The sequence below is a fragment of the Columba livia genome, chromosome 13 (assembly GCF_036013475.1).
Source record: "Columba livia isolate bColLiv1 breed racing homer chromosome 13, bColLiv1.pat.W.v2, whole genome shotgun sequence".
In the NCBI taxonomy this organism is placed as follows: Eukaryota; Metazoa; Chordata; class Aves; order Columbiformes; family Columbidae; genus Columba; species Columba livia.
This window is the reverse complement of record NC_088614.1, coordinates 3,765,494-3,791,221: the sequence shown is the minus strand read 5'-3', so window position 1 is coordinate 3,791,221 and position 25,728 is coordinate 3,765,494. Positions and strand designations below refer to the sequence as shown.

At 39.3% G+C, this 25,728-nt stretch overlaps 1 protein-coding gene across 13 annotated transcripts in view; it reads right to left on the bottom strand.

The window, feature by feature from the left end:
- FTO (FTO alpha-ketoglutarate dependent dioxygenase) overlaps positions 1 to 25,728 on the bottom strand; it is a 431,926-nt gene that overhangs the window by 184,182 nt on the left and 222,016 nt on the right. For 9 of the 13 annotated variants that reach the window (XM_065028676.1, XM_065028665.1, XM_065028666.1 and 6 more), the window contains one exon: positions 10,192 to 16,974. Coding sequence is in view for 9 of the 13 variants with exons in the window: in XM_065028666.1 (XP_064884738.1) it covers positions 16,824 to 16,974 (151 nt within the window). In the remaining 4 variants the exon portion in view is untranslated. Of the gene's footprint in view, positions 1 to 2,492; positions 2,563 to 3,468; positions 3,530 to 8,137; positions 16,975 to 25,728 lie in introns of those variants that run through there. The other 4 variants (XM_065028675.1, XM_065028671.1, XM_065028667.1 and 1 more) reach the window with 3 other exon arrangements.

Below are 25,728 nucleotides of genomic sequence, written 5' to 3'. Positions count from 1 at the left end.
ACAAACAAATGAAAGAGATACCCAAAAGGAAAAACAAAAGCAATTTATGCTCTCCAGTTATCACAATATAAATATCCATAGACTACTTGCATAGAGATCAGATCTAATCTTTCACAGAAGTTTCTTGTAAATTAGAAATTACATTTTCTCCAGGTGTGTGTTGTTTGCCCAGTTCATATCCAGCTGTAAATTAGAGCAGTTTTGCCTTTTGGGAGAAAAAGCTCGCTTTTGAAATGTGTCTTATTGACTGTGTATAAATTACCAGCAGCTGATCCATGAAGCAGATTTGAAGGTAGAACTGCCTATAGGCACCTTTCTTTATTGATTGTAGATTGATATTCAGTTGATTTTAAAGAAAAGCAAAACAAAATAAAGCTGCAATGTAATTGCCAACTCTTTGTAGGAATAACAGAAACATTATCTCTCATAATGCTGTGGTTTGACAAGCTATTTGTTCTTCAAGCCAGGCTGCAGATTAGTACATCTGGGCCACCTTCCTTTTCAATGTTCCCCTTCTGTGAGTTTAGGAAGGTAAAGCAGGGAGGGAGCCTGTGACCAGCCATGAACATCGCTGCGTTGCTACTGGATGACACAGGGTCTGTATTAATGTGCAGCCTGCCACAAGTGTCCCTTAGCAAGAAAAAGATCCCCGCTTTGGGTTAAAAATTCTGAACAACTGTTCTGATTATAGTGTTTGCTTTTAAAGCTTTATCACAGTAAAAACCACAGGTCTGCCTGAGCTATATGAATTCTTACTTGCTATGGAGCTCTATCTCATCATTTAACACCTGTGTTGGGTGGCTGATTTCTGGATAGGACTGAGTTCTCAAAACAGCCTTTTCCTCACTGGTATTAATAACACCTCTCTTCTAGTTTTGTGAAACCTGCAGAAACTTACTCTCTTCAATTAAATCTGGTTTAAATAGGTCCTTGGGTGATCAGGGTACAGGACTAACTCATATATATCTGAGCATATAACACAGCTGCAAACACCATACTTCTTTAGGAAACCAGGTTAAATGATTTATTCTTCTGAAATAACCTCTGCTCAAAAAGCTAGAAACTTGAGGTGCAAAGCACCAGCCCTGATCCAGCAAAGCACTTACACATTTTCTCAGCTGGGAAACTCATGCAACTTAAATCTAAATATACATCCAAGTGCTTTGCTGGTTTGAGGCTGAAAGCTCAATACCAGCCTGGTTCTACTCAAAGTGTCACACTGACTATTACAAGCAAACATGAATTAAGAATGTGTCTCTATTGTGGATAGTTCTTGGAAGCTTGAAAAACGTTAGTTTTGATATAGCCAAAGTGCTTTAAATAACATTGCCCTTGATTTATAAGTGTAAAACAGAGTTGTGGTTTTCCCAGGGTTACCAGAAAGAAGTTGTGTTGTGAGCAGCAGAACTAATGAAGCCTGATTTCCCATGGATTCAAGTTCTTTGTCACCAAATTCCTGCCCCTATCCCCTCACCACCACAGCCCCGCTCTCTCCATGTTGTTCAGTGTTCCCTCTGCCCAGCCCTGGCTGTGACTGACCCACCAGCTGGCTGCTGTGAGGGGACGGTGATGGTCACGTTCTGCTGGGTCCTCCCTGGAACAGACGCCGCTTACATATCTCTCTTCTTTTGCCACATTCCAAACTGGACAAAAATGTCTGAACTTCCATTTTAGAGACTTAATTTCTATTTTCTACCTGATTAAAGCTGGCCACAAATTCAAAACTCTCTAGGACAACTCAGAGAACACATGATGAAAATGCATTCTTAGAGGATTCTCCTCATTTAGAAGGAAGAGTTAAAATGCATCAGAGAAGCAACAGAGCCTGTCTTCCCAAGCCCAGCGTTGTTCACAGGGGTACCAAAGCATTGTTCCTACAGATGCAATAGCCAAGCTGAAAAATTTCCATGCCTGAATTTGATTCCTCTATTAATCACAGAAAGTGTTAACTTATTTGACTAAAAGCATTACTTTCTACAAAACACCACAGTAAGCTCACAACACACTCGCACCTATCTTTCTGCCTTCAAGCATGTCCACAAGCATCTTCCAGCCTCTTTGAGTTCCTTTCCAACACGTTTCTATGGCCATGGACTCGAGGCTTCCTCCTGGGCAGCTGGGAAAATAACTGGAGCTTGTGGACATTTGCTTCCGTTTCTTTTCACCTCAGACTTCCCAGAGCTGTGGATAACCATGTCCGCCATATTTCAGGCCCAGAGTGTGGTGGCATCTTGTACATCAATGAATTGCAATCTTCCCCTGCCAAAGGAAGCCATTCCTGTGTATTTGATGCCATTATTTTGATTTCTACATAAGCCCACACATATGATAACCACCTTCATGGCTTATGCAAAGCAAATTGAGGACACAAGGAACCCACTAAAGCAAAAACCTACTATTTCCACTAAAAACACTTGAAATACTTATACTGCATATATCATTTAATTATATCTGTGGACTACCTATAGAAGAAACCACTAAAGCATGCTCACCAGTGCATTACATTTGCAGAGTGCATAATATGATGAACTACTCCTTCTTAGCTGGCACATCTCAGTTTTCCTGTAACAGAAATATTCAAATTACAGTATTTTAGAGGAGAAACTGCTATAACAGCAAAAGATTATACACTGGTACACAGTTTGTGAGATGGGCCTGTCTTCTTTCACTGCTGATCAGTTCACTTCTGTCCCAGATTTTCAGTTTTCACCTTTAAAAAAAGTCCTTCCTGCTCTTTAATCCTAATACACAGCTGCACAACATAGACCCCAGGAAATACATAACAATTGAAAGATATATTAAATATTTTATATCAAATTTCTAATGAAAATCAGCAGGTAGATGACTGATAATTACACACAGATGCTTCTATCATTTGGGGCAGTTAATTTTGATGTATGTGATTCTCTCATTAATGTTTGAGGGGTTTCTTCTCTCTGATTACATTCTCACTAAAACTGCTGGAAGGCCACTTGCTTGCAGAGGGTGGAACTGCAGCACAGCACTTCATTTCAGAGTACGTTATTCAGTGATGGGTGGGCAAAATTACTTCACTGGGTGTTTTTCTGCCTTCCAAATGGACATAAGGTCTGAAAACCCTTCCCTGTATGACTTTCCTATGCTTAAGGACATGAGTTTCCTGAGCTATTGAGTTTGTCTGCATTTTAGCATTGGGCATGGCACAAAGATTTATGTCGCTCTGTGTGACCATACCAATCATCCATCACTGTTAGTTACAATAAAATCTTTCTCCTTGTTTGTGAAAGTCCTTTGAATGAGATTCCATTCTGAGTTAACGTACTACAGGTGGTCAAGTGCTTGTGAGCACAGAGAGGGCAAACATCCTTCAAAAACACCTTTGTGATCTATCTAAGGTTCTCTGCCTGGGAGAAAGTCAAGGACTTGGATGACTAAAGATGACTTTCCTCAGCCAAATTTAGCTACCTGAAAGACAGACAAGCAAGTTACCTTAGCTCTCCCTAGAGTCAACGGGAAGAGATAGGCTTCTTCAGACACAGTTCATCCTAACCTGAAATAAAGACCAAAACCAGGCGGAATGATTAACCTTCCGGAGCCACTTCTTCCTTTTCATTTGTTATCTTAGATTATGGACCTAACTGTCAAAACATCTTTGCTTAGATAAGATGAATTTAGAGTTTTCCCGGTGGTTCTAAAATTATGGCAACCTCGTATGGAATAAAAGAAACAAATGAAATATCTCCGAAGAATTAATAAATATCTGGACACAATGATGCTATTTTAAAAACAAATGTATCATATTCTTCTACTGAAGATGAGGAAATTATACCAAGAGTGAACATAACAAATAGTTTGTTCTCTTGCAAAGGAAATAACTCAGGCTACCTCTCTTCTTTATCTGCAGAATTTCCTTTAAAGGAGTGAGAATATGGTACTTAATTTCCATTCAGAATAAGAAACACAAATTATATTTAAACTATGCCAAATCCTTACAATGAGAGGTCCGACTGCATATATTCTGTATCTCTTTAACCACTGATCCCACCCTATCACACATGCCCAAATAGTACAACCGCTAAATGTTACGAATGAGGCAGGCTGCAACAATAGAGACTGTGCTTTTGTTATTATTATATGTTTTTAATCAGGATCTCTGTATTTGCCACCTAGTGTTTGCGTTTGCAGGGTTCACTTCTATTCCATTCAGCTCTAAGCAGAAAGTCGCGCTACTTACTTATATGAAAGCTAAACCAACTTCCTTACAGAATCACTGATTTCCAGGACTTGAGTAAAATACCAACTACTGTGTGCCTTCCAGTTGACTACAGGACACTAATATGATTTGATCACAGCGTTAATACAAATTCAAAGCCCTACCTTTTGATACTTTCCTTGCTCTTGGATTCAGAAAAAAATCTACACAGAATGGCCTTGATCCAGACTTCTCACGTCCCAGACCTAACAGAGCCTCAGCCTGGGCCACCAAGGGAAACTGAGATGCATACCATAGATTAAATAAGTTCTTTCCTCTCTAAGAGCAGACTTGTGTCTTCTTCCACTGCCTTTAAAGCATTTTTTTTTCTTTTAAAATAATTGGCTGCCCCCCTCCCACTTCCTCCAGCATCTGGCCACCTCTCGCTGTCAGCAGGACAAGAGCATCAGCATTGCGCAAGAACAGACACAATGGGATTTGTTTGCACACAATGCCTTCATAGTATCAGATATTTCTGGATTTACTCAGTTTTACACACATGTTCTGAAGAAAACTACTTACCACTCCCATGAAAACGTGGCTCTTGCAGTGTGGAAAAAACCTCCATCGACTTCAGCACTGGCACATCCACAGAATGACTCCAGTTTAACTTTGCTAATTTGAGCGGGTTCATATTGTAAGAACATTACCCCCTATGACCCTCTATTTATTTATTTTTAAATCAAACACATGAGGTGTATTACAGTTTCATCACCTGCTCTTACTACCCCATTCACGAAGCCCCACTGCAGTAAACATTTTGGTGGGACCTTATTCATCCCATATGCCACCAACTTCCCTCTGAAAAGCGCTTGCTACCTGTCTGATTGTGAAGGAGTTAAAATTCTAATTTTTCTATTGCGTGGCACTTTGAAGATAAAACCCTTTTATTACAGCTTGGTTCAAACCCTCAGCTCGCACCAGCACTGCTCAGCAGAGCATTAGGTTTTCTCTTTACATCGTATTTTAGCAAATGTTGTGGTTTATAAGATAAAATGATAAATGGCCTGACTTAAATGACCTGAGGGTATCCACTTTCCTGCTAGTCTGTTTAAAAGGTTTCTGTGAACGTTTTACACACCTTATTGTGTGACTGTGGCTGTCTAATAGCAAAGGAAACAATAGCCTCTGATGTCCACAAAGGCAGGGCATACCACACAGGTGCCATGTTTTACAACACCACTATATCTTGTCATTCAGAAGTGCTCCCTGAACAAATTGCCTGTCATATTTAAAGATAAAATCTGACAGTGCCAGAGCTGACAAGTAGTCCTCAACCCTGACGTACAACATGGAGCTGAATTTTGCTACATTCACAGTAGATGGATTTGTCTTCAGAGATTCACAGCAAATCCAACTGCTGGCAGAGCAGCAAAAATTATTTCAAAACATTGCTAAGTGTCAGACTTTATTAAATGGTTGCTTTAAAAAAAAGGGGGGGAAAAAAAGCATCTGTGTTAGCTTTAGAAAAGAACTGTATAGAAATGTTTTTACATATTTTACTTCTCCGTAAAATAATGATGTACAGTGTTTCTAAATAATAGAAAATACTGCAGCACATTTCAGGAAATGTATTTTCATTATTCCTTAACACTGGGATATATTTACACTACAGGAGCCTGAGTTCTTTTATCTTTTACCCTGTGAGGCTCTGAAAGGTATGTACAGTAAACAAGAATTAAGAAGGAACGACACAGCCGTTTCAGTAATTACCGTACTGTGCCGGGGTGGTTACCGGGGAAAGGCAGAGGGGTGAGCAAACACTGCTGCTCCTGTGCTGCTAAAGGAAGCAGAGGATTTATGTTATAGAGCCCTACACACAAATGGCCCAGGCCATGGCAGACCGGCAGGGCAGGGACTGTAGAAGGATGTGAAAATCCCAGCCTGTAACTCCTTTCAAATCATCCCCTTTGTGTTGTGTTTTGGGGCTCTGAGGGGTAAAGAGCCACATACACCTTCATCTGCTTTTATGCCCACATTAGATCTCTGTACATCAAACCTCTTCCTTGGCTATAGAATACAAACTTTCACATGTATAATTGAAGGGACCCTGCTCAGGTATCAATTCTAGCTGCAGTTCTAACTTGATTTTGGCAACCCCTTCTGAGCGCCTCTGTTACTGTACATCTCAGCTGCCTCTCTGAACTGTAATCCCAGGGGTGGCTCTTGTGTTTCGCACCTGTTGGATAAAAATATCCATTGCCATCACCAGATGACTTAACACAAGAAGCAAATAACTCAGACTTCACCAAGGTGACCCACACAGTGACACTTCTCACTGTACCCAACAGAAAGGCCACTTAGGTGAGCTTCATTTTCTCTCTCACAGAACTTTTTCACAGCATGGACCTACCTACTAGTCACTACTCTAAAAAAGCTCCCTGCATACTCCATCATCCTGTTTCCTACAAAGCATGACTATGCCTTAGGAATAGTGTTAGTAAAAGATGTAATTGTCATTCTCCTGGGCTGCATCAAATCTTATTTAAGGATGGATCTCCTCTCAGTTTCTCTTAGAGGCACTTTACCCAAGAGAGAACCAATCCATTATTGGAAGAAGATGTTTTGACCCCATTAGCTGTGCAGATGTGTGTTTGAACTCCAGACCTCCGAGCATCCTCAATCCACCATGAGCTAGCTCAGGCTGTGGTGTCTCGAAGGGCTGCAGCCTCAGAGATCCCCCAGCATCCTGCTCTGTACCACAGGGGCAGCACCAAACCCACCCTGCAAGGGGCAGCTGAGCCGCCGGTGTGCCCAACAGGTGACTGACGTGAGTGAACGTCAGGGTATGCAGATAAATAAAACATCCTGAGAAGTGTCACTTTGGACATACGTTTTGTTTAAAAATCCAGATTGGAAAGAAATTCTGCATGGTTTATAACCCTCATATTGGCATGTACTAAAAATTAATCTGTAATAGGGAATTTTTTAAAAGACTGCTCTGTTCCCAGCCTGCCACCTGCATGTTTGATTCTGGCCCTCTGAGAAGACCAGAAGCTGCATAATACAAGTGTTTGTAACCTTTAAAAGTGGAAATGTCATAACTTAGTCTTAGTTAGTTAATTGTGGCCCTGACTCTAATAAAAGTGCTGTTGCCCAATGAGCTTTGCACTATATTGATTTTTCTTCTATCAGCTGGGAGTTCTGGTAAAAGAACAAAAGATCTAATAATATCAGCAAAGCAAGGAAAGCAAGGAACAGTGAGCTCTTCAAAATAAGTAGGTCAAGCCACAATCAATTTCCAGATTTGAAATTATGTTTTAAAAATGTATGTTTAATACAAGACCTTGTTCTACGTCTATCAAGTCAAAGCTTGTATGGTTTAAAGTTCCTGAATGACTGCTTTATCAGGTAGCCCACAGTTGGGTCCCAGAGGTTAAGCAATAAAAGAGAAACAAAAATAACAGTTTCTGCAGCTAGTTGAACCCAGCAACAGCTCCTTAAACAGTTTTTACATTCCTACAGTTTGAAATGCCATAAAGCCACAGGACACATTGAAAAGCTATGAATTTGTGAAGTAGGGTAGGGTCACTTCCTCTTGTTATTAGAGGTCATTAAATTTATTAGATGTTAGTAAAATCCTTGTAAACAGAAAATATGAAGGCTTATAAAAGAGTGCTCTTTATTTTCACCTTAATAACTAAGCAGCAACTAGCAATAGGATAATAACAGAAGCCTAATCTATGAAGTGTCATTAGTTCAAAAATCTTAGTGATGCTTATGCAACAAGTTTCACACACACCTGCTGAAATGGACTATAGTTGTGCAAAGAGGATATCCTATAGATCAGATGAACACTTGCATGTATGGTATCTTTAGTAAATAAGATGATTCAGTCACAAACTCTACAATTGTATTCTTCACTCACTGACAAAGCAAGTATCCAGAGTATCTACTTTTTCTTACCTAATTACAAAGTCTGTGTGGTTCTTCTGTTTTGAGATGGTGGTTCTTTAATTTGAATGACCTTGGGACTAAAAAATCCAACACTTCAGAAAATGTTTAGTAAATACCACTTCTAGTTGTGACTGTATGTCTGCAAAATAAAGACACTGGCTGACAGCTAGACTGTACACCTGCAACTCCAGCAACATAACTTGAGACCTTATGGTTCAGAAAAAAAGTCTTATCAACTTTGTGAAACTCTTATTTGCGGGGTGATAACTGTATGTAACAGAGCGCTAGAGTCTTTATAATGAAAGGACAACTATGAGCCCCTCTCCTCAAAGAGAATTTAGGTTCTCATGAGAGATTTTCTACAGAAAGGATGGAACTAGGGTAAAATTCCAACTTCAACAAGAAACGTATCTTGATTAATCTCTGCCTCATTTAAGACAAGCTGCCTTTGATTGCAGAGACTGGAAGAGTGCCTTAACACCCCCAGAAGATGCCTACTCCTGAGTGATGTCTCCTTGTGCTTCTGTCCCTCCAGAAAAGACCCCCTAATGGCTGCATTTTTTATGAAAGGTCACTACTACCATGTGTTTTACACATTTTTATGAAAAATTAACAGGAAAATCTAAGGAATCTTTGGCTCTGAGAAAACCAGAAAAAAAGGAACAGCTTAAGGGACTCTACACCCCAGGGATGCTCATCTTGCTCTTTGTACATACACGTAATATATATTACAATGAATTGTAAGAAATGTTTCAGAATAATACTGGTTTTGCAAACAAGTCTTCATTCAGTTGCCTGTATACCGGCTTTTGGTTAAACTAATTAAACTTTTTCTAAAGCAAAGGAAAGAATGTTCTAGGCTAAGAAATTAAATTTCTTACCTCTTGGATGCCATGCTGACTCTAAGCTGGAGTATCTGTGAATAATGCTTGCTGTCAACTCTTTTTGGCTTGGAGACTCCATTCCATCCTGGCAGGGAATGACCTGGCCTGTTATTCACACTTTCATCACCTCTTGGCTGGATCCTAGTAATGCAGAATAACTTGGGCACGCAGCCTTTGGCATTAAGGGGACTCTAGGTAACAGAGCTCACTGCAGTGCCTCTCAGCCACATGGGCACATGCACATCTAATCGTTCTGCTGTACTCTACAGTAGTAGAATATCAAAGGAAATTTGCAGTGTTGGTGCTTGCCTTGCTCTGTGACCCGAATCTGGGGTAGCTGGGCTCTCAGTCAATCCACAACCCCGAGGTGGAGACAGCTGATGGTAACTATTCCTTTGACACAGCAGAACCCTCCACAAAATCCACCGTGAGTGGGAGATAAAACTGTGACATGAAGTTCCCTAAAACCTCACCACCTTTAACACTACGTACAAGACACACCTCTTTGATATTGCCTTGTTTAACATGACTATACATGTTTCAAATTGCAAACTCTACTGCAACAAACACAGAGCAGTTTATACAGTCAAACAGGCTGATGCAGTGCTGGCAGGCACTGAGTTCTAACTACTCACATAATCTAAGAGTTTGTATCAAAGATGGGAAGTACGAGGTTGCATGGCCAGAAGAATATCTTCTGCACCTGGTAGTAGGAACCAGACATTTTTACTGAAGGAAACACTATTACGGGGGTTAGAAGTCAGTCACATCCATTTACAGCATGAGTCTTACCAAAGTAACAGAAATTAACTTGCAAAATAACCACAATTTTGTTAATTTAAAGAATAACAGCAAATTCCCCATTTCTCTTTTATCTGTTCACCCTTATTACATTGTCAGCATTAGCAGATGGGGATAACTATACCACCTACCTCAGCCTTGGAATACAACTCAGGCAGAGAAAGATGCCCCACGGAAGAGCAGACCAGAGCATCTTTGAGTTTGCTGCTCTGAAGATGCTCACCTCGCACTATTCAACACATAGGAAGCTTACAGAAATTAATTTTCTCCTGTGGGCACCTGAGGTTAGAAGGTGTGAAAAATACACCCCTCTTCTTCCATGCACTGCAACAATGAGGCATTGAAGGCAAGACCTAACACCTTCTAGAGGACAAATGATAGACAAACAGATTAAGTGTTTTATTTTATAAATGCCAGTAAATTAGCAAATACATAACACAAACTTAAATATCACTGTATATCTTGCAGTGTTATATAAACAGTCCTTAATAAAACACAAATACAACAGTACCAAATGAGCAAGGAGCAAAAATATCCTAATAAATTAGTTTCAAAAATCTATGTACGTGAGAGAATGCTGGTTTTAAGTTCTCTCACTTTAAAGTCATCTCAGTCTAATAAAGAACACAACATTAACATTACTGTTAATCTTGAGACGTAAGGGAAAGAAAGAGCATCATCAGATGGAAGAGAAAAAACAGCAATGAAAGGACTGTGGAATGCTTTGATAACGTTTAGGTAATAAATTATTAGGATGCTCATCAAAATAACTACAAAAGTAGTGCTCTCAGTAAAGTACTACCAGACTACCAAATAGGTACCAGACAAAAGTGCTAACAGGTGCATAACCAGCATTCCAGTTTGTTCCAGCAATGCATCCTCACCTTGATAAAAAGCACCCAAACACCCACTGGGTATTTTGTTAAGAGTTTCCTAGCACAGCAGTTATACCACCACATAGCGGGGGCACTGGATGTACTTAAAACAGAGCTAGAAGAGCGTGGGTTATTACATTATATACTGCAAATCCGTATATTCTCCATGGAATAATTTATTAGTCCCAATAAAATGCACTGTTCCCACTCAGAGCTCAGGGACTTAGAACGTAACTAAGAGATTCACTAGAAAGTTTAATCAAACATTAGGAGGTCTGAAAGATCTCTGTTACATGAGATGTATTATTATACATTACGCAATTAAATAATATGTTAAATACAACATGAGTGGGACAGATTCCAGATTCATTTTCAGCTATAACTTTGGAGAAAAAAAAGTTCTACAAGAGCATCTTTAATCTGTAAACTGAGCTGATTAACTGGAAGTAATTGAGACACAGCAGGGATGGAGGGTTACGGATGCTCAGTTCCAGCATTTGCAGTCAGAACGCAGCTGTACTTTTGACCTCTGCCTCAGTTTCTCTGTGTAAAGCATCCTGAGATCTTAAGATAAAAAAACACTTTAAAATATCACTGCAATTAGATGTTAAATTTTTCAGTGAAGCTTTCAAACAAAGGACCTTGGAAAATGTCTTCCCATTCCATATATGTTATACCCTGATGGATACAACAAAGCAGGGAAAAATAGAGAAAAATAGTATGAGAATATACAGGTGATTTCACTGCATTTGTTTTTTCCTTTTTTATGTAGACATTCATCTTCCACAAGAAATCAAGCTTCTCAGGACATGCTGGATAGCAAAAAGCCCCAGTCATACATGCTTAGTCTCAAAGTTATTTTACTACTCAGAAAGAAAAATCAATGTATACTATATTAAAAACAATCATCACAGCCCTTTAAATGATTGGATAGTTTAGCTTTGAATGCAATTCAACCTAATAGAGGCTTTAATGGCTTTTGACAGATTGTTCCACTGATCAAGGGACATGTATGAAAATAACTGCCTACCAAGCCCTGCTTTGATTTTAAGAAAAGAAAACTTAAGGTTAATGGTAAACAGAAGTTGATTGTTCACATTTTCACTGAAATAACTCTATCTGACCTGTTCTTAGAAGCAGTGAAATAAAGGATAATGGGAATCCTATACACCTGACTTTTTACTTTAGCCTCTAATCAAGGGGACTAATCAGACCAAGATGTGTTGGCATGAAAACAAGTATTTGACAATATGCAGGGGGAGGAGAACAAGTTTCATGACAAAATTCTGATTCATCATGGACAAGCACTGTAAAACCAGTGGAGTATTAGAGGATGTAAACCATAGCACAGTACACCCTTTTCTATCATGTGAATTATGAATGCTATCTCCAAAGCAACAAGAAGATAAAACATAGTCTTCACGTCATGTGTGAAGTGCTCACATGCAAACATCAGCATTTTAATGTGATAATTTTATCAGTTATTTGTTGGCTTTTGACATGTTATTCAGCCAGTTCTGCAGCTGTACTTAGTACAGTTGCAATTGTGTAAATTATCTTCTCTTGTTCGATGAATAACCCCAGGCTAAGGTGAAGAGGACAGCTAAATGTAAATTAAGATGCAAGCCCAGCCACATCGAAAGTGATGAGTCTCAGCTTGGACTCGAAAGAGAACAGTGGTTTTATTCAGGATTGCCTCTGCCCTCACAGGTGGGGTGAGGTGACAGCCCGAACCATGCAGGTTGGGAGTCCTCTGTGCAGGGCTGAGCTTTCCCTCCACTGGGTTGTCTTTTTTCAGATGAGGGACCTCACTGTGAACAGCGTTCTGTTTGTTTGTCCAACCCTTCCCCAGAGCAGGTCAGCATCCTGGTGGGGCAGTTCAGAAGATGGGCTGCAGCAACATGAACCTCAAATGGGAAACAGATGTTATGGGGAGGTTCTCAGCCCATGGAAGTGTAGGAGGACAGAGGTGGAGGCTGAAGCTGGGGATCGGGCTTTCTCATGCCTGTTGCTACAGTGGAACCACCACTCTCTTCCCAACTCTATAACCTTTGTGCAAGAAGACAGTGGGACAGTGGTCAGTTCCTAGCAAAAAGCTGAGGACCAGCTGTCAGGGGCAGGCAGGGGTTAAGGAGCCAACATTAACTTTGCAGCAGGTGGTAACAGTTAAGGGAAAGATCCTGACTCACATTGTACAAGTTGCTGCTCAATGACTCCCATATGAGTTAAGCTAATAAAGTTGTGGCCTTGAGAAAGCACATCCCTTGCATCTCATGGGCATATCATCTCTCTTACCCTCCTCTCATCTCAGCTCAGAGATCAGCTCCCGGGCTACTTCAATCTCTGTTCCATTTGCCCAAATTCCACTGCATGACACAAGACCCATGGAACTTCACCAAAATAAGGGAGGGGAAAGGCGCAATGCTAACTGTTAACACACCACAATATTTTAGTGATGGATTTTGGTATTCTTTTCATTTTTTTTCCTGTTGTTATGGCACTGAAAGGCCTGAATCTATCCACAGCATTAAGAAGTCCAGCATGATTTTAAAGTGCATCTTGCATCATTACCTGTGACGCTAAAGCTATATCAGGATGACAATAAGACAATTTATTTGGGTGTTTATCATGTTGCATGTTGCCCATCCTGGACAGTTTCCAGTTGGTGATTACTCATGGCATTCTTATTTACACTTCCGATAATCAGAATCTGCTGTAAAACTCTGAGCATAAGCATGATGCCTTTAAAATCTACTGTATCGGGATTAATATTTACGTAACCTTTTAACAAGAAGAAAGAACCTACAGGATAAAATATTTTTACATACAAAGATATTAATAAAGCATTATAAAAACACTACTAATTACATGGCATAATGCAGCAGTTTTCTATTGAATTCTTAAAAACGGCCTTTACCTTTCATCCCCCAAATTACAGAAACAAAAGTTTTTAATTTTCTGCCAACATTTTCTTTCTATCAGTGTAAAACCACCTCTGCATCAGATTTTTTTAAAGAAAGCCCTTGCCTCAAGCATTTCATTTGTATTGGTTCCATGTTTAGTCAGTAGCTTTTGTAAAATTGATGAATATTGTCTAAAGGCAAGTGCAGACAGGCAAACAGATCTGTATCTTCTGTAATCCATTTAGCCTGACACACACATGCAAGTGAACTATTTTACCTTAATTCTTTCATGGCTGATGAAAACTAAATGTAAGCAAAGTCGTGAACTTCACCATTTAAAAAGAATCACTGAATCTAATGTTAGAAGCTCATTTGTGCTCTTACCTCTCCCCTGAAAAAAACTGACCTTGGTCCTCCTGCCTCTAGAGCATCCAGCCTTGGCACACAGTTGCTATGCACACAACATCCATTAGAGGCTGTTTCTCAGCTCATCCAAAATGGAAATGGGTTGTCTAATGCTGAAATATAAATGGATTGCTAAAGTATCATTGCAACATAAGCTAAATTATAACTACTTGAATAAAATAAAGAAAACTTCAACATATTTGTCTGCTTCTAGTACATAATCCAAACACAGTAATAATTTACACTTGATCTCTCAGATTTTTATCAGATATTTCCCTTTAACTGTGTTCTCCTCTCAGGGTACCTTTTGGCATTGCTACATGCTTCAAGCAGTTCCATCAACCTTACTCATGTCTTTGCTATCAATCCCTGTGGGCTTTGGAGAGATGAAACCTTCTTATACTCCTGTTTTTCAACTGAACACAATCAAGTTATACTGATTTAGATGATGTGAGACTGGAATGCAACACAGAGCATTAATCCTCTTTAACCACTTGATTATTGGTATTTTGCCAGTGAATCTTAGGTCTTATCCATTCCAAAGGTGCTCATTTCTCTATGTCATTGCCATCTGTGGCTGTGCTGACTGCACTGAGTCAAGTACTAGTTCAGCCAGTTCACTAACTTAAATCTTCAGCATTGAGAAGGCCTAGAATCATGTATTTTTAAAAATTCTATTATTGCCGCCAGCAGTCTCCTAATACAACAGAAAAAAACCCACAAACAACAGTTGGTATTTCTTCACCGCTGCTGGGAATAATTATTTGCCAATCATTTTTTAATAGTTATGCCTCCACTTCAGCTACAAACTTCAACATTGATGTGCCTTCCTATCCTTTATGGCTGTCAGATTCATTTCAATACTGTGATCCCCATGGTTTCTAGCAGTGCTTAATTATACACAAAATAACCATAAAGCAACGGCATAAACAAACAAACCCACCCCTCCAATGTTGTGCTAACAGTGTTATATCATTAGCTTCTTTGGATTCATCTTGCCCGTTTCCAAAGTAATATCTGTTTCTGTGAGAATTGCCTTTTCAAAAGCAGAATTCCCACATCTTCAGCTAGATTTTCTCTAAGTGATCTCCAAAGTAAACAGTATTCAGTGTGGCATTAATCCAAAAAACACATTATTTGCCCACCGGTAAAGACAGATTTAGCTAGTGCAGGAAAGAAAAAGCTACGCCTGTAACATAGTATTTCAAAACAAGAAATCTGTGGCCCAAGAGACAACAGATAAATGTGTGGATCAAGGTTATAATATAATCAAACCTACTTTAAATAGTAATTTATTCTTCAGAGAGTCCTCGCGTTCTACAGGGTGGAAAACAGTTTTAGCAGAAGTCCATAGCTACAATGACAATGCTCGATGCAGGTCTTTATACTTTTGCTGGCACACTTACATCAGAGGTGTTAAGAGGAACAACTTTGACTTGATATAATTGTCCTGGCAAAAGCTGGTAGGTGTGGACACAGTTTGACACCACTAAAACTGAATTTTTGCTGGCACAGCTTCTTTAGCTCCAGGGAGGTCTGGCGTATGTTTTACTGTCAAAAGTACAAGTTTTGGTGGTCCAAGCCTCATCTGCACACAGAGCGCTTTGCCAGTGCAGTGTCTGGTGTGCTCTGGGTAGGCCTGGCCTCAGCAGGGATTTTAAACACAAGATTAACACAGGAGGCATTTTCATTTTTTGGTGGCAACGTCAAGCTCGGAGTCTTACTTTTTTCTTTTGTAGTGGTAATACAGACTGAGTGCTGTTTCACCATAATATGATTGTCTTCCACTTTCATGACAATATAAAAGGTGTACACCAGCTCGAGTTAAAATAGCAACTTAGCAGAATGAAAAATCACATCCCTCTCTCATTCAGGAGTGCCCCGTATAATCCAACACAGAATTGTTCTTTTTATAGCATATTATTACAAAACAGATCACAAATAGCTTCATTTCTCATAGTCTTGTGGTTTTGTTCTCGTAAATCACTAGATCAACACGGATGCTGCAATGCTCAGTATCACACAACCTAAATGTAATCCATTGGGGACCCTTACTTAGGTCTATCAGCTCTTTAAACAATGCACGGAGAAACCTGGCCTTAGAATAGGATTCACAACACACAGAAAAAATGAATGGAGGGGAAAGAAATTCTGACTTCCAGGGAGCCCACCAGGATTCCCATTGGAAATCTCTTTGGCACTACTCAATTGACATGATGAAAAATGGCATGAAAGTTTTGGGGTCTTGTCAGGATGGTCCTAACTCTAACAAGGAGCTATTGCATAAAGGACTTTCTCCACCATCTCCTGTACCTGTTTTCAGTGCGTGAAGAATTCACCATGTTGTGTGCACAGCTCTTTCCCGGAGATATCCAGCAGGCTCAGCCCCAGCTGGCCGCTCACTAGGATGCCCAGATCATGGATTCTGCTTTGTCAAAGTGTGAGCTACACCCCGTGTGGCTCCAGTCTGCCAAGACAGAGGCAGTTCTAAGCACTCACAGAAGCTGGAATTCAGACATCGAGGGAACTTGTGGAAACATGGATATCCATGGGCTGTAGGGTCAACGAGAACTAGAGTGGAAGAGGAAAGAACCGAGGCTGGTGTTCTGGACTTCAGGTCTAGCTACCTCTTTCTGTAGATCGGGAGCCTGGTCTTTTTTATTATGAGGCAGTAACTAAGGTACTGTGTGAAGACCGGGTAAAATCTGCATTGTCACATAAAATAACATATGATCTAGGAAACATAAAGCTGAAAAGATTTATTTTAAACTAAAAGGCTTCTCTCCAAATGATGAACATTAATAATTCTAGGCTGGAAGGTCACCTACTATTCTACCCACTGAACAATATTCTGTAGATGAGCAATTACTTCTTCAAGATCATATGGCAGAGGCATGTTACAGTCCTCATCTGTCCAGTAGGGGTGGCATTCTGGTTTCTGGTCTTCTGGCAAGCTCTCTGCCGCTTCTGACTGGCATCTGAAAAGAAGGGTAAGCAGATGAACCACTTCAAGTAAAACTGTATCAAGAAACTGAATACTCAGCGAGGATACATTTATGCATTAATTTAAAGAGAAAGATAATAATAAAAAAGAAATATCACATCTTCTGACCAAACGGATTGTTCATTTAGAGTAAAGTTGATTTCTGTTGTAGGCTTTGTATTTTCTATAGGGATTTCTCAAAAAGCCAATCACAGAGAAAACTCAGTTAGTGTACCTTTATATGGTGAATTATTTTTTCATTATCTCGGCTGTTATTTAAAGTATGTGATTAAACCATTATCAGATTTAAATGTTTGCCAGTTTCCAATGTATTACTAGATTATTGAGAAAGATTAAACTGAATTTACTGCATTAAGGTCAGGGGGGATAGATTAAACAATATTAAAGAAGCCGGACTAGCTTTGTAGATTCTGGAGATTTACAAGTGTATCAACCTGCTTAGCTCTGAAAAAGGCAATATAAAAAGAGAAAATTCTATAAAGATAAATGGAAATGGAGGTTAATAACAACTTCCAATGATGAATAGGTGGGCAAAACTTCAATAAAATTAAATTAAGAGGTTAGTGTATGTTAGTCCCCAGAGAAAATGTTTAAATTACAGTGGTTTTTATTAAATGGATTATTCATCAATGCTATTGAAATCTAATTATAATATTCAACTTAACTGCAGCCTGCAAAGGAAAGTTTTATAATTGGCAACCATCACAACTCTTAGGATTAGGCTGTAATATAACATATTGCGTCAAAAAAACCTGTCACAGTTTAAGAAGGACTTCTCCCCCTTTCTTTTCCTCTCCCCTCAAACAATTTGCATGTTGCTGATTAATTAGTTGATGTTTGCAATGGGGCAAGACAAAGAAAAATGCTAAGCATTACTATAATTTTAGTATGTAGCGCAGGCCTGTGTAGTTCTTCAATGACATAAAAAGCAAATTGTAGAAATACACTTATATCTCTTGCAAGATATTTTCTAAAATGCATGTCCTATAAAGCACATAACTGTAACAGTTTTAAAGTTGTTTTCAACATATATGTGTGTCTCATCTCGGTAGAATGAACTCTGACCACTCAGACACACACAGCTTCCTTGTGTACACCATTGGCCTTCTGGAAGAGACTGTTGCCAAATGAAAGATGTCTTCTTCTCTTGGGAATTATTAATGGCAGTGTAATCCCCATGAGAAAACATACTTCAGCTTTACACCCATGTTGGTGTGTGGTTAATTGCCGTGGCAGCATCCTGGGCACTCAATCCATCGTACATTACACCACAAGGACAGTATTAACACATAACATTCCAATATATCTTCAGCTCTCCACATCAGCCCCTGATAATAGCATCTGTTAACATGCACTAAGTACTATTATGTAGCACATCACTTCATAAATAATAAGATTAGCCGACCTCAGGGCCCTGGGAAGAGTAATGTGTTTAAATGTTCTCATTATTTATTTAAAACAAGAATTAAAGGAACAGAAGCTACTTGTGACAATCCTCTTAGCATAAATATTAAACTGTTTGCATTGATAAGCTGCACTGTACAGAATAACAGAGGATTTGTTTTGCCGGCTGCTTTATAATAGTTGTTAGAGCAAATGCAGTTTAGTGTGTGAGTTCTGGGAAGTACTTAACTGATTGTGCCATCATGTTCTGAAGACATTTTCCAAATTATATAAAGGAACAGGAGAAAATTAATATGCAGAGGAAGCTGAAACTAATTACAGCATAACTCTATAAGGCTTTTAAAATCTTGCTTTATTTTCTGTCTTGGCACAAAATAATACGCTCAATTTGCTGGGTAGGATAAGATATTCCAGTTTAAGCATTTCAATCTAAAAGTGGATAAATTAACCATGTAGAGATTATTGCAGATGACAAATCAAGAAGCTCAGCTGGTAAATACTGCAGGCATATTATGTGGTCTGCAAAACTTCTAATAATAAACATTCTCTCTCTCTCACACATCTGCCATTAACAATAGAAATTTCACTGAGAGGGAAAACATACCAACTTTTAGCTTCTTCACCATTCCAGGGTACTTTCTCTTTTTCCCTTGCTCTCTCACATAACCTGACTGACCAGCTTTTCCCTTGCATTTGGGGTTTGGGCATCCGTGCCACTAGAAGTGTCAGCAGTCACAGCGATGCTGTGACTGAACAGCCCATGAGCAAATATTCCAGTTGCTACTTTCCCTTCTGTATGTTTCTTTCCAGCAGAGCCATCTCTGACAGGTCGCCTCACCACCAACACGTGCCTCAACCTCCTGGCAACCCCTCACTTGGGAGGTTTCAGCCACATCATATTCCACAGGAGGGACAGGAGGAATGGAAGTGTACAAGTCTGGTAACAGAACTGCATCAGTATGTAGTAAAATTGTCAAGAGGGGGAAAGCAGTGCCTTAGCATTCTAAGTTCTGCAATCCCAGGGCTCCTTTGTCTTTCCATCCAGGATTTCCATGGCTTTGCTTTATCCCACCAGCAAGAACAGCAATGAACATTACATTTTTACATTTTGTGACCAAAATTACAATCCCTGTGCAAGATCCGCTGACATCAAAGTCAACTCAAGTTGCTCGTATTTAAAGAGAAGAGTCTGGGTTATAAGCAGTTGTGGCTGCACCAGCGGTGCATTAAGCATTTCACCTGAATGGCATCACAAGGTCGAACGCAGTCATCCCAATATGTGCTTTCTGAAAACAGTCCCTTCCAGGTGAGTACATCACTACTGATTTTAATACATTTCTGTGGGAGAAATTGTTACTGCAATGGTCTTAAATTTGTATCAGAGTAACGGATCAGAAGATCCTGCAAAAGGGCAGCAACACTTTAAACTGAAGTGGAAGAATTGTAGGCATTTAAATAATTGCACAAAATTATTTCAAATTCTTTTTGTATCTTTTGTATCTGGGAAAAGATAACTAACATAAGTTAGCAATGATAACTCAGACTAAACCGAAATTCTGTCTCTTCATGGATACAAAAGAATTAATGAGGCTCCATATGGGAAAAATCGCAAACACTGAAGTAGGGTGTTGTGGGAAAGTACCAAGATTCATAAGTTAAAATATTATATATCAATTAAAAACTTATTTGAGCAAGTGAAGTTAAATCTCTAAAAGATAGTAGATCTAATATGTGTATATTGTATGTACAAAAAGTGTTAAGAGTGGAAATAACAGATGCTCTGAGAGACAGAACAGACGTCAAATCAAGAGGCATCTTTCATACCTTATTTGCAGCATCAGAGCAGAAAAAACGCCATGATATATTTCAGAGCAATTTAGCTCTAACACCTTGACGATACATGTTCACCAGCATATCAAAGAAAGGAACATTTGTCTAAAGATGTGCAGAATGCACAAAACTCCATGGTCCCTACCTTCTTGCTAAAACAATCAAGATCCATGCCAGTTTCAATTAGAAAAGCCCATTTTTAAGAAATAATAAGTTACTGTTGTGGTGCATACTCTCACTACCTCTCCCCTGTAAACTTTACAGATTTTTTTAATCTCTTTTTTTGTCCATTTTTGCCAAACAGACTTTGCTCATTAATATTTACAAATAGTTGAATATTAACATAAGTTAAATTAAATCATGACAAAGTATGACTCTTTCCCTTGGAAGGTGGCTCATTGCCCCATGGGCAGGTGCACATTCCCTGGGACAGACAGTTGCCTGGCCCTGGTCCCCTGGGCTACACTGACATTTTGATGAGCAGGGTATCAGCCACATTAGAGGACACTGATCACGATGCTAAAATTAACCAAGCTAGCTAAAGTGTGTGTTAATTATGAGTATGCAAGCAGTCAATAAAAGGTTAATGCAAAAGTCAAAGGATAAATTTATTTCAGTATTGCATCACTCTACTGACTAAATGACTAACATTATGCTTTGTTTTTAATCGATATATTTTACAGTAATGCGTGAGCCATTGATTTGAAAAACAGTCTTCTTTCTAACAGTTAAGTTTTGCAACTATTAAGTATCAAGTATCAATATACTTAAAACACTTGTTTTTCAGAGCAGATACTTTTTTGCTCTGTTGTCAGGAAGAGGAACACATATAAGCCAGGAGGCAGCCTCGGGTCCTGCTGATGAATGTGATTAATGCAAATAAGAATTATTACCTAGGAACCTAAATAAGGTACTGCGAATTAGGGTCTATTGCGCTGTTTGTCTGCTCCACAGAAGTGTAGGCAAATCAGATCAACGGGGGTCAATTTGTGGCTCAGACTGCACAGGCATGTTAAGAGAGAGGAGATTATATGAACAGTCCCGTTTCCTAGACAGTATTAATTTAGCCGCCGGTGCCCGGCAGTTCACAGACCATGGAAGATCACATAGAAATTCATAAGGAATGTGGACTTGGCCCACTGCTATGTTCAGAAAGGGAGGACGGGATATATGCTCTGAGTGTGCAGAAGTTCGCACTCGCCCCCACACACTCACTCCAGCATTCCTGCAATGATTATGTTTCGTATGGGAGCTACTCCCTCCCTCCATTCCTGCAAGAATAAAAGGTGTTACTGAGCTGTTATTCAGAAATTCAGACTCTCTTTTAAAATGGCCCAGTGAAAGCAGCGTCTGGATCACCCTAAGACAAAAGCATCCACCAAACCCACACTGACACTGGTTAAAACGCTACAACACCGCTAACACGGGTGCTGTTCCGAGTAACAGCTGCAGCTTCCTTCAACAGCCCCTTCCATTCTTAAGATTAACAACAACTTTGCAAATTTGGGTCTAATCAAATATGAGTTCTTACTGTTCCAACACAGAGCTCTGCTGTGTGAACACAAATCCTAATAGCACAGGGACCCGGTACACTGAGCTGCGCTTGCACGTTTGGATTTTTTAATCTTTGTCCTTCAAACCCTTCCTCTGCCCAGAAATCATTACGCAAGCTATGTGTAGTTACTCTAATCTTGGTGTTACGATTAGCCCATATCTTTTCAAGCTGATAGTCTCAGTTGCCAGAGTATATACAAAAAAATACAGTGTGTTCTCAGCGATCTGAATTGTTATGGAAATCATGGAGAAAATATGAGATTACATACATGAGAACAATTATTCAAATAAGTTAACCTTGATTTTTCTTTTTTCTAAATAGTGTATATCTCATCGACAGGAACGACAAATTTACTTCCGCTGCTGAACACAATACAATTAAAACCTGATACTGCTTAACTCAAAGTTGAAACTTCTATGGATTTCAACAAGGCAAAGACTTAAATCCAAATGCTTTTCCAAACACCATTCACTGTAGACATGAGCTAGTAAGCATAATAATAAAAACTATCCAAAAGAAACTATGGAAGGAATGAAATAGGCTGAATATAGTTTCTCCAAGTGCAATTTAGCAAGAAATACTCAATTTAAATTTTTTATCCATTTGCAATGGTGGTTAAATTACTGGCATGGCAAGTGAACTGATATACTGTAGAGTAACAAGATGTGTTATTCTGTAACTTCAGAGTTGCCACAGAAAAAAAAAGATCTGTTTTATCAAACCGAGTTGCTCAGTAAAGCACAGAAAACCTCTAAAGTAAAAACTCAGATTGATGCTGTAAATATACATTCTTCTCCTTTGGACATGGATAGGGTATTGGAATAAAGTCCCTAAAAAAGACCGAAAAAGTCACTCTCGTTATTTGAAGAACTGAATTTATCTTCAAGAAAAATTAAAAGACAGAAAGGATGAATGTAATTCATGATAAAATGGAATGGGAGTGAGAAATTTGTAAAGCAGCTGCTTTCCAGCTGGGTGCCCATTAGAGCATTAGCAACTTCAGAAATGTGCCTACTTTTAAGTTGCCTTCTACACCAGGTGACTGATTGGTCACAGTAGCTGGGAGCAAAACGTGCAACATTTTGGGTCACTGCTGCCCTCACCCCATCTGGAGCTGCTCTGTCAGAGGGAAACCATCCCTATGATCTCCCGGGAGAGCCTTTTCTGCAGACCTAACCCAAGACATGACATTTACACAGGGAGCTGGACTGGTTTATAGTAAAAAAAGCATTGAAATCTTGACTTCTGGCTTGGCTTATTTTAGAGGAAATAATACACACCAAATCAGTATTCCAGCTGGAACCTCACCAGAACTTAAGGGTGTTTGGGAAATGAGGATTGGTTAATGCCCCATCATAACACAGGGTTAAGGTGGACTCTTTTCTGATCTCTTTGTTTCAACTCTGTAAAACAAAAGCCAATAATTTACAAATCCTTGACTGGCTATTATGATTAACTTTGATAATTTGTACCATAAAAAGTTTACTGAAAAAAACAAAGGACACAGAAAACATAAATTTATTGAAATATAACAATATGAAATATGTTTTCTTCTTACAGCTGTAAAAACTTGGTCTTTATCACCAGCAAAATACTACCTTTTCATGCCAAAACTGTAATTTCGAAGATTTTCTTAGTTTTTTTTAAATTAACCAACCAGAAATTTGTCAGCCTTGTCAGAGATCATTTCTTTCGGTTGTTCCATGCTTGTCCTTACTGTGACTCTGCACGACTAAAACCTTCCCAGGTTTACTCTGCCTTTTAAGAACAAAACGAATTACATCAATATTTGACATTGCAAACCAGATTTCAGAAGTACCAGTCCCAGACCGGCAGTGGAATGAAGTGGCCAGATGGAAAGAGAGCAGTGCTTCATTCTTTTGAACATCTAATCCCCAGCGTATTCCCAAGGAGTCTGTCCCATTTACATTAAGTCACTGCTGATGTTCTTTCATGTGCTGTAACTAGACTGTGCCCAGCCGTAAGTAATGGCTGAGAACAGGACTGCATTTGTAGAAGGGACAAAACGAGTTTGTTTCCAGATAAGAAACTTGAAAAGAGAATGCCAGATTTAGGAAGGGAGGGAGACAATATCAGTTAAATTTTAATTAAAAAAAACCCCCATAGATCAGCTGGACAAATGCATACACGCAATGGCATGTTAGAAGACCTTTCCTGGCTGCTTCTTTCAAAAGTTGATAAACGCCTTGTGCCACTAATGAAGTTTGCCCTTAATACAGAACCAAGGTTTATAGTCACTGACCCAAGAGCTTTACACCTCCGAAGTCAGCTGTTCCATTGGAAATAAGGATGCTGCTAAAACATCCTGAGGCATCGCTGGTGACACAGTAGGGCAGCCTGACAACAGCCAGCGTTATCCCTGTGTGTGCTCCTACAAAGCGAATCTAGATCAGAATCCATCTTCTAACGCTGGCCTGCAGAGCGCATTTTGCTGTTCCACAGAGAGGTGGGACACCAATGAACCTGACACTAAAAAGATTTAAGAGACAGCTGACTGAACCTGAAAATGCTGGCGCTTCTATTATTACTTACATTGTAAATCAAGTAAATATGAGAAAAACTTAAATTGTTACTACCCTTCAGATGTTGAAATAACAGCAACCAAAGCACGGGTGGTGTCCAACTGCAAAGAGTTCTGAAGTGGTGCAGCAACGTGTTTCACAAGTATGTGTAGAAATACATGAAAAAACTCAAAAAAATATTTTTCAAGAATACTTTGCTTTGCCTTAACTGTAGATAAATTCAAGTAAATTTTCAACTTTTTTTGGCTACAATACTAATTAAAATATGTAAAAACATTCTTCCATCTTTCTAAACTTTTTAGCTGACAATCTATGGGAAAAGATAAAGATTTTTTGCACTGTATCTTCAGCTACAGAGCCCCCAAATCTCAGAAATCTTCTAGCTCTGGGTAGAAAGAATGGAAGGAAAGAGGATATAAGAATCTCGTTTCTCCAATATATTTGTCTCCACTGTGAGTGAATTAATAAAGAGATATCTACCCAAAAGATGCTTCTAATGAGATCAAGGACCTTTCTCACCATGTCCACCAACCCCACCCCACCAAAGGGAAACACCTGGCAGATGGCAGCAATGACAATGACCACTGGCATCGGGTGCGTGATGTCAACTTGACATCCCCATATGGAGCTTTTCCTCTCGTTTGTGCCCTCTGTCCAACAGAGCTATAAACTGTCCATGAGAAATTTAGTGCCCATCCTAACCCCACAAGAGAATGGCCATGTGGGGCAGCCTCCATTTCATGTTTGATTTTTTAATTAAGAAACATCACTACTCTCTATAAAGTGTAGGGGGTAGGGAAATCCCCCAGAGAAACACTGAATAAATAAGATGGCATTTGCTGAAAGATGAAGTTTAATCCAGTTTAACCTATAGGTTTACAAATTGTTCCCTTTCAGCCATGTTTCTCAGATGCTTTTGTTTCCTATTTTTAGAATAATATGTATATGAGCAATGGATCCTGACTGCATGAGAAGAAAATCTATATCTATTTATACACATACCCCTTCATACCAATACTTGCAAAAAATCCCATCAGTCCAAAAGAGAGAGCATTTAGGAGGAAATTTTCAGCACCACAGACGTGGATTTAGTTATATACTTTTCATGATCAGCAATGGGATGAGAGTTACTCCCTCTGTGCTGAGAACATTTGGCTTTGACTTCAAACAACGTAAAAATATATCAACCTCAATGTAATTTATATTCTCTCAAAAGGAACCTAAAATGCTCTAAGCCTTTGCTGAGGCATCTGATGTTCCAGTCCCCTCTGTTGCACTGCATGATCGGCTGTTTTATTTCACTTGCGATCCTTGCTTTCCTATGATTTTTTCAGACAAAGACACAAAATGTCTGCTATACACTGAGTATAAACACAGCTGACTTGTTTTCCCCAAA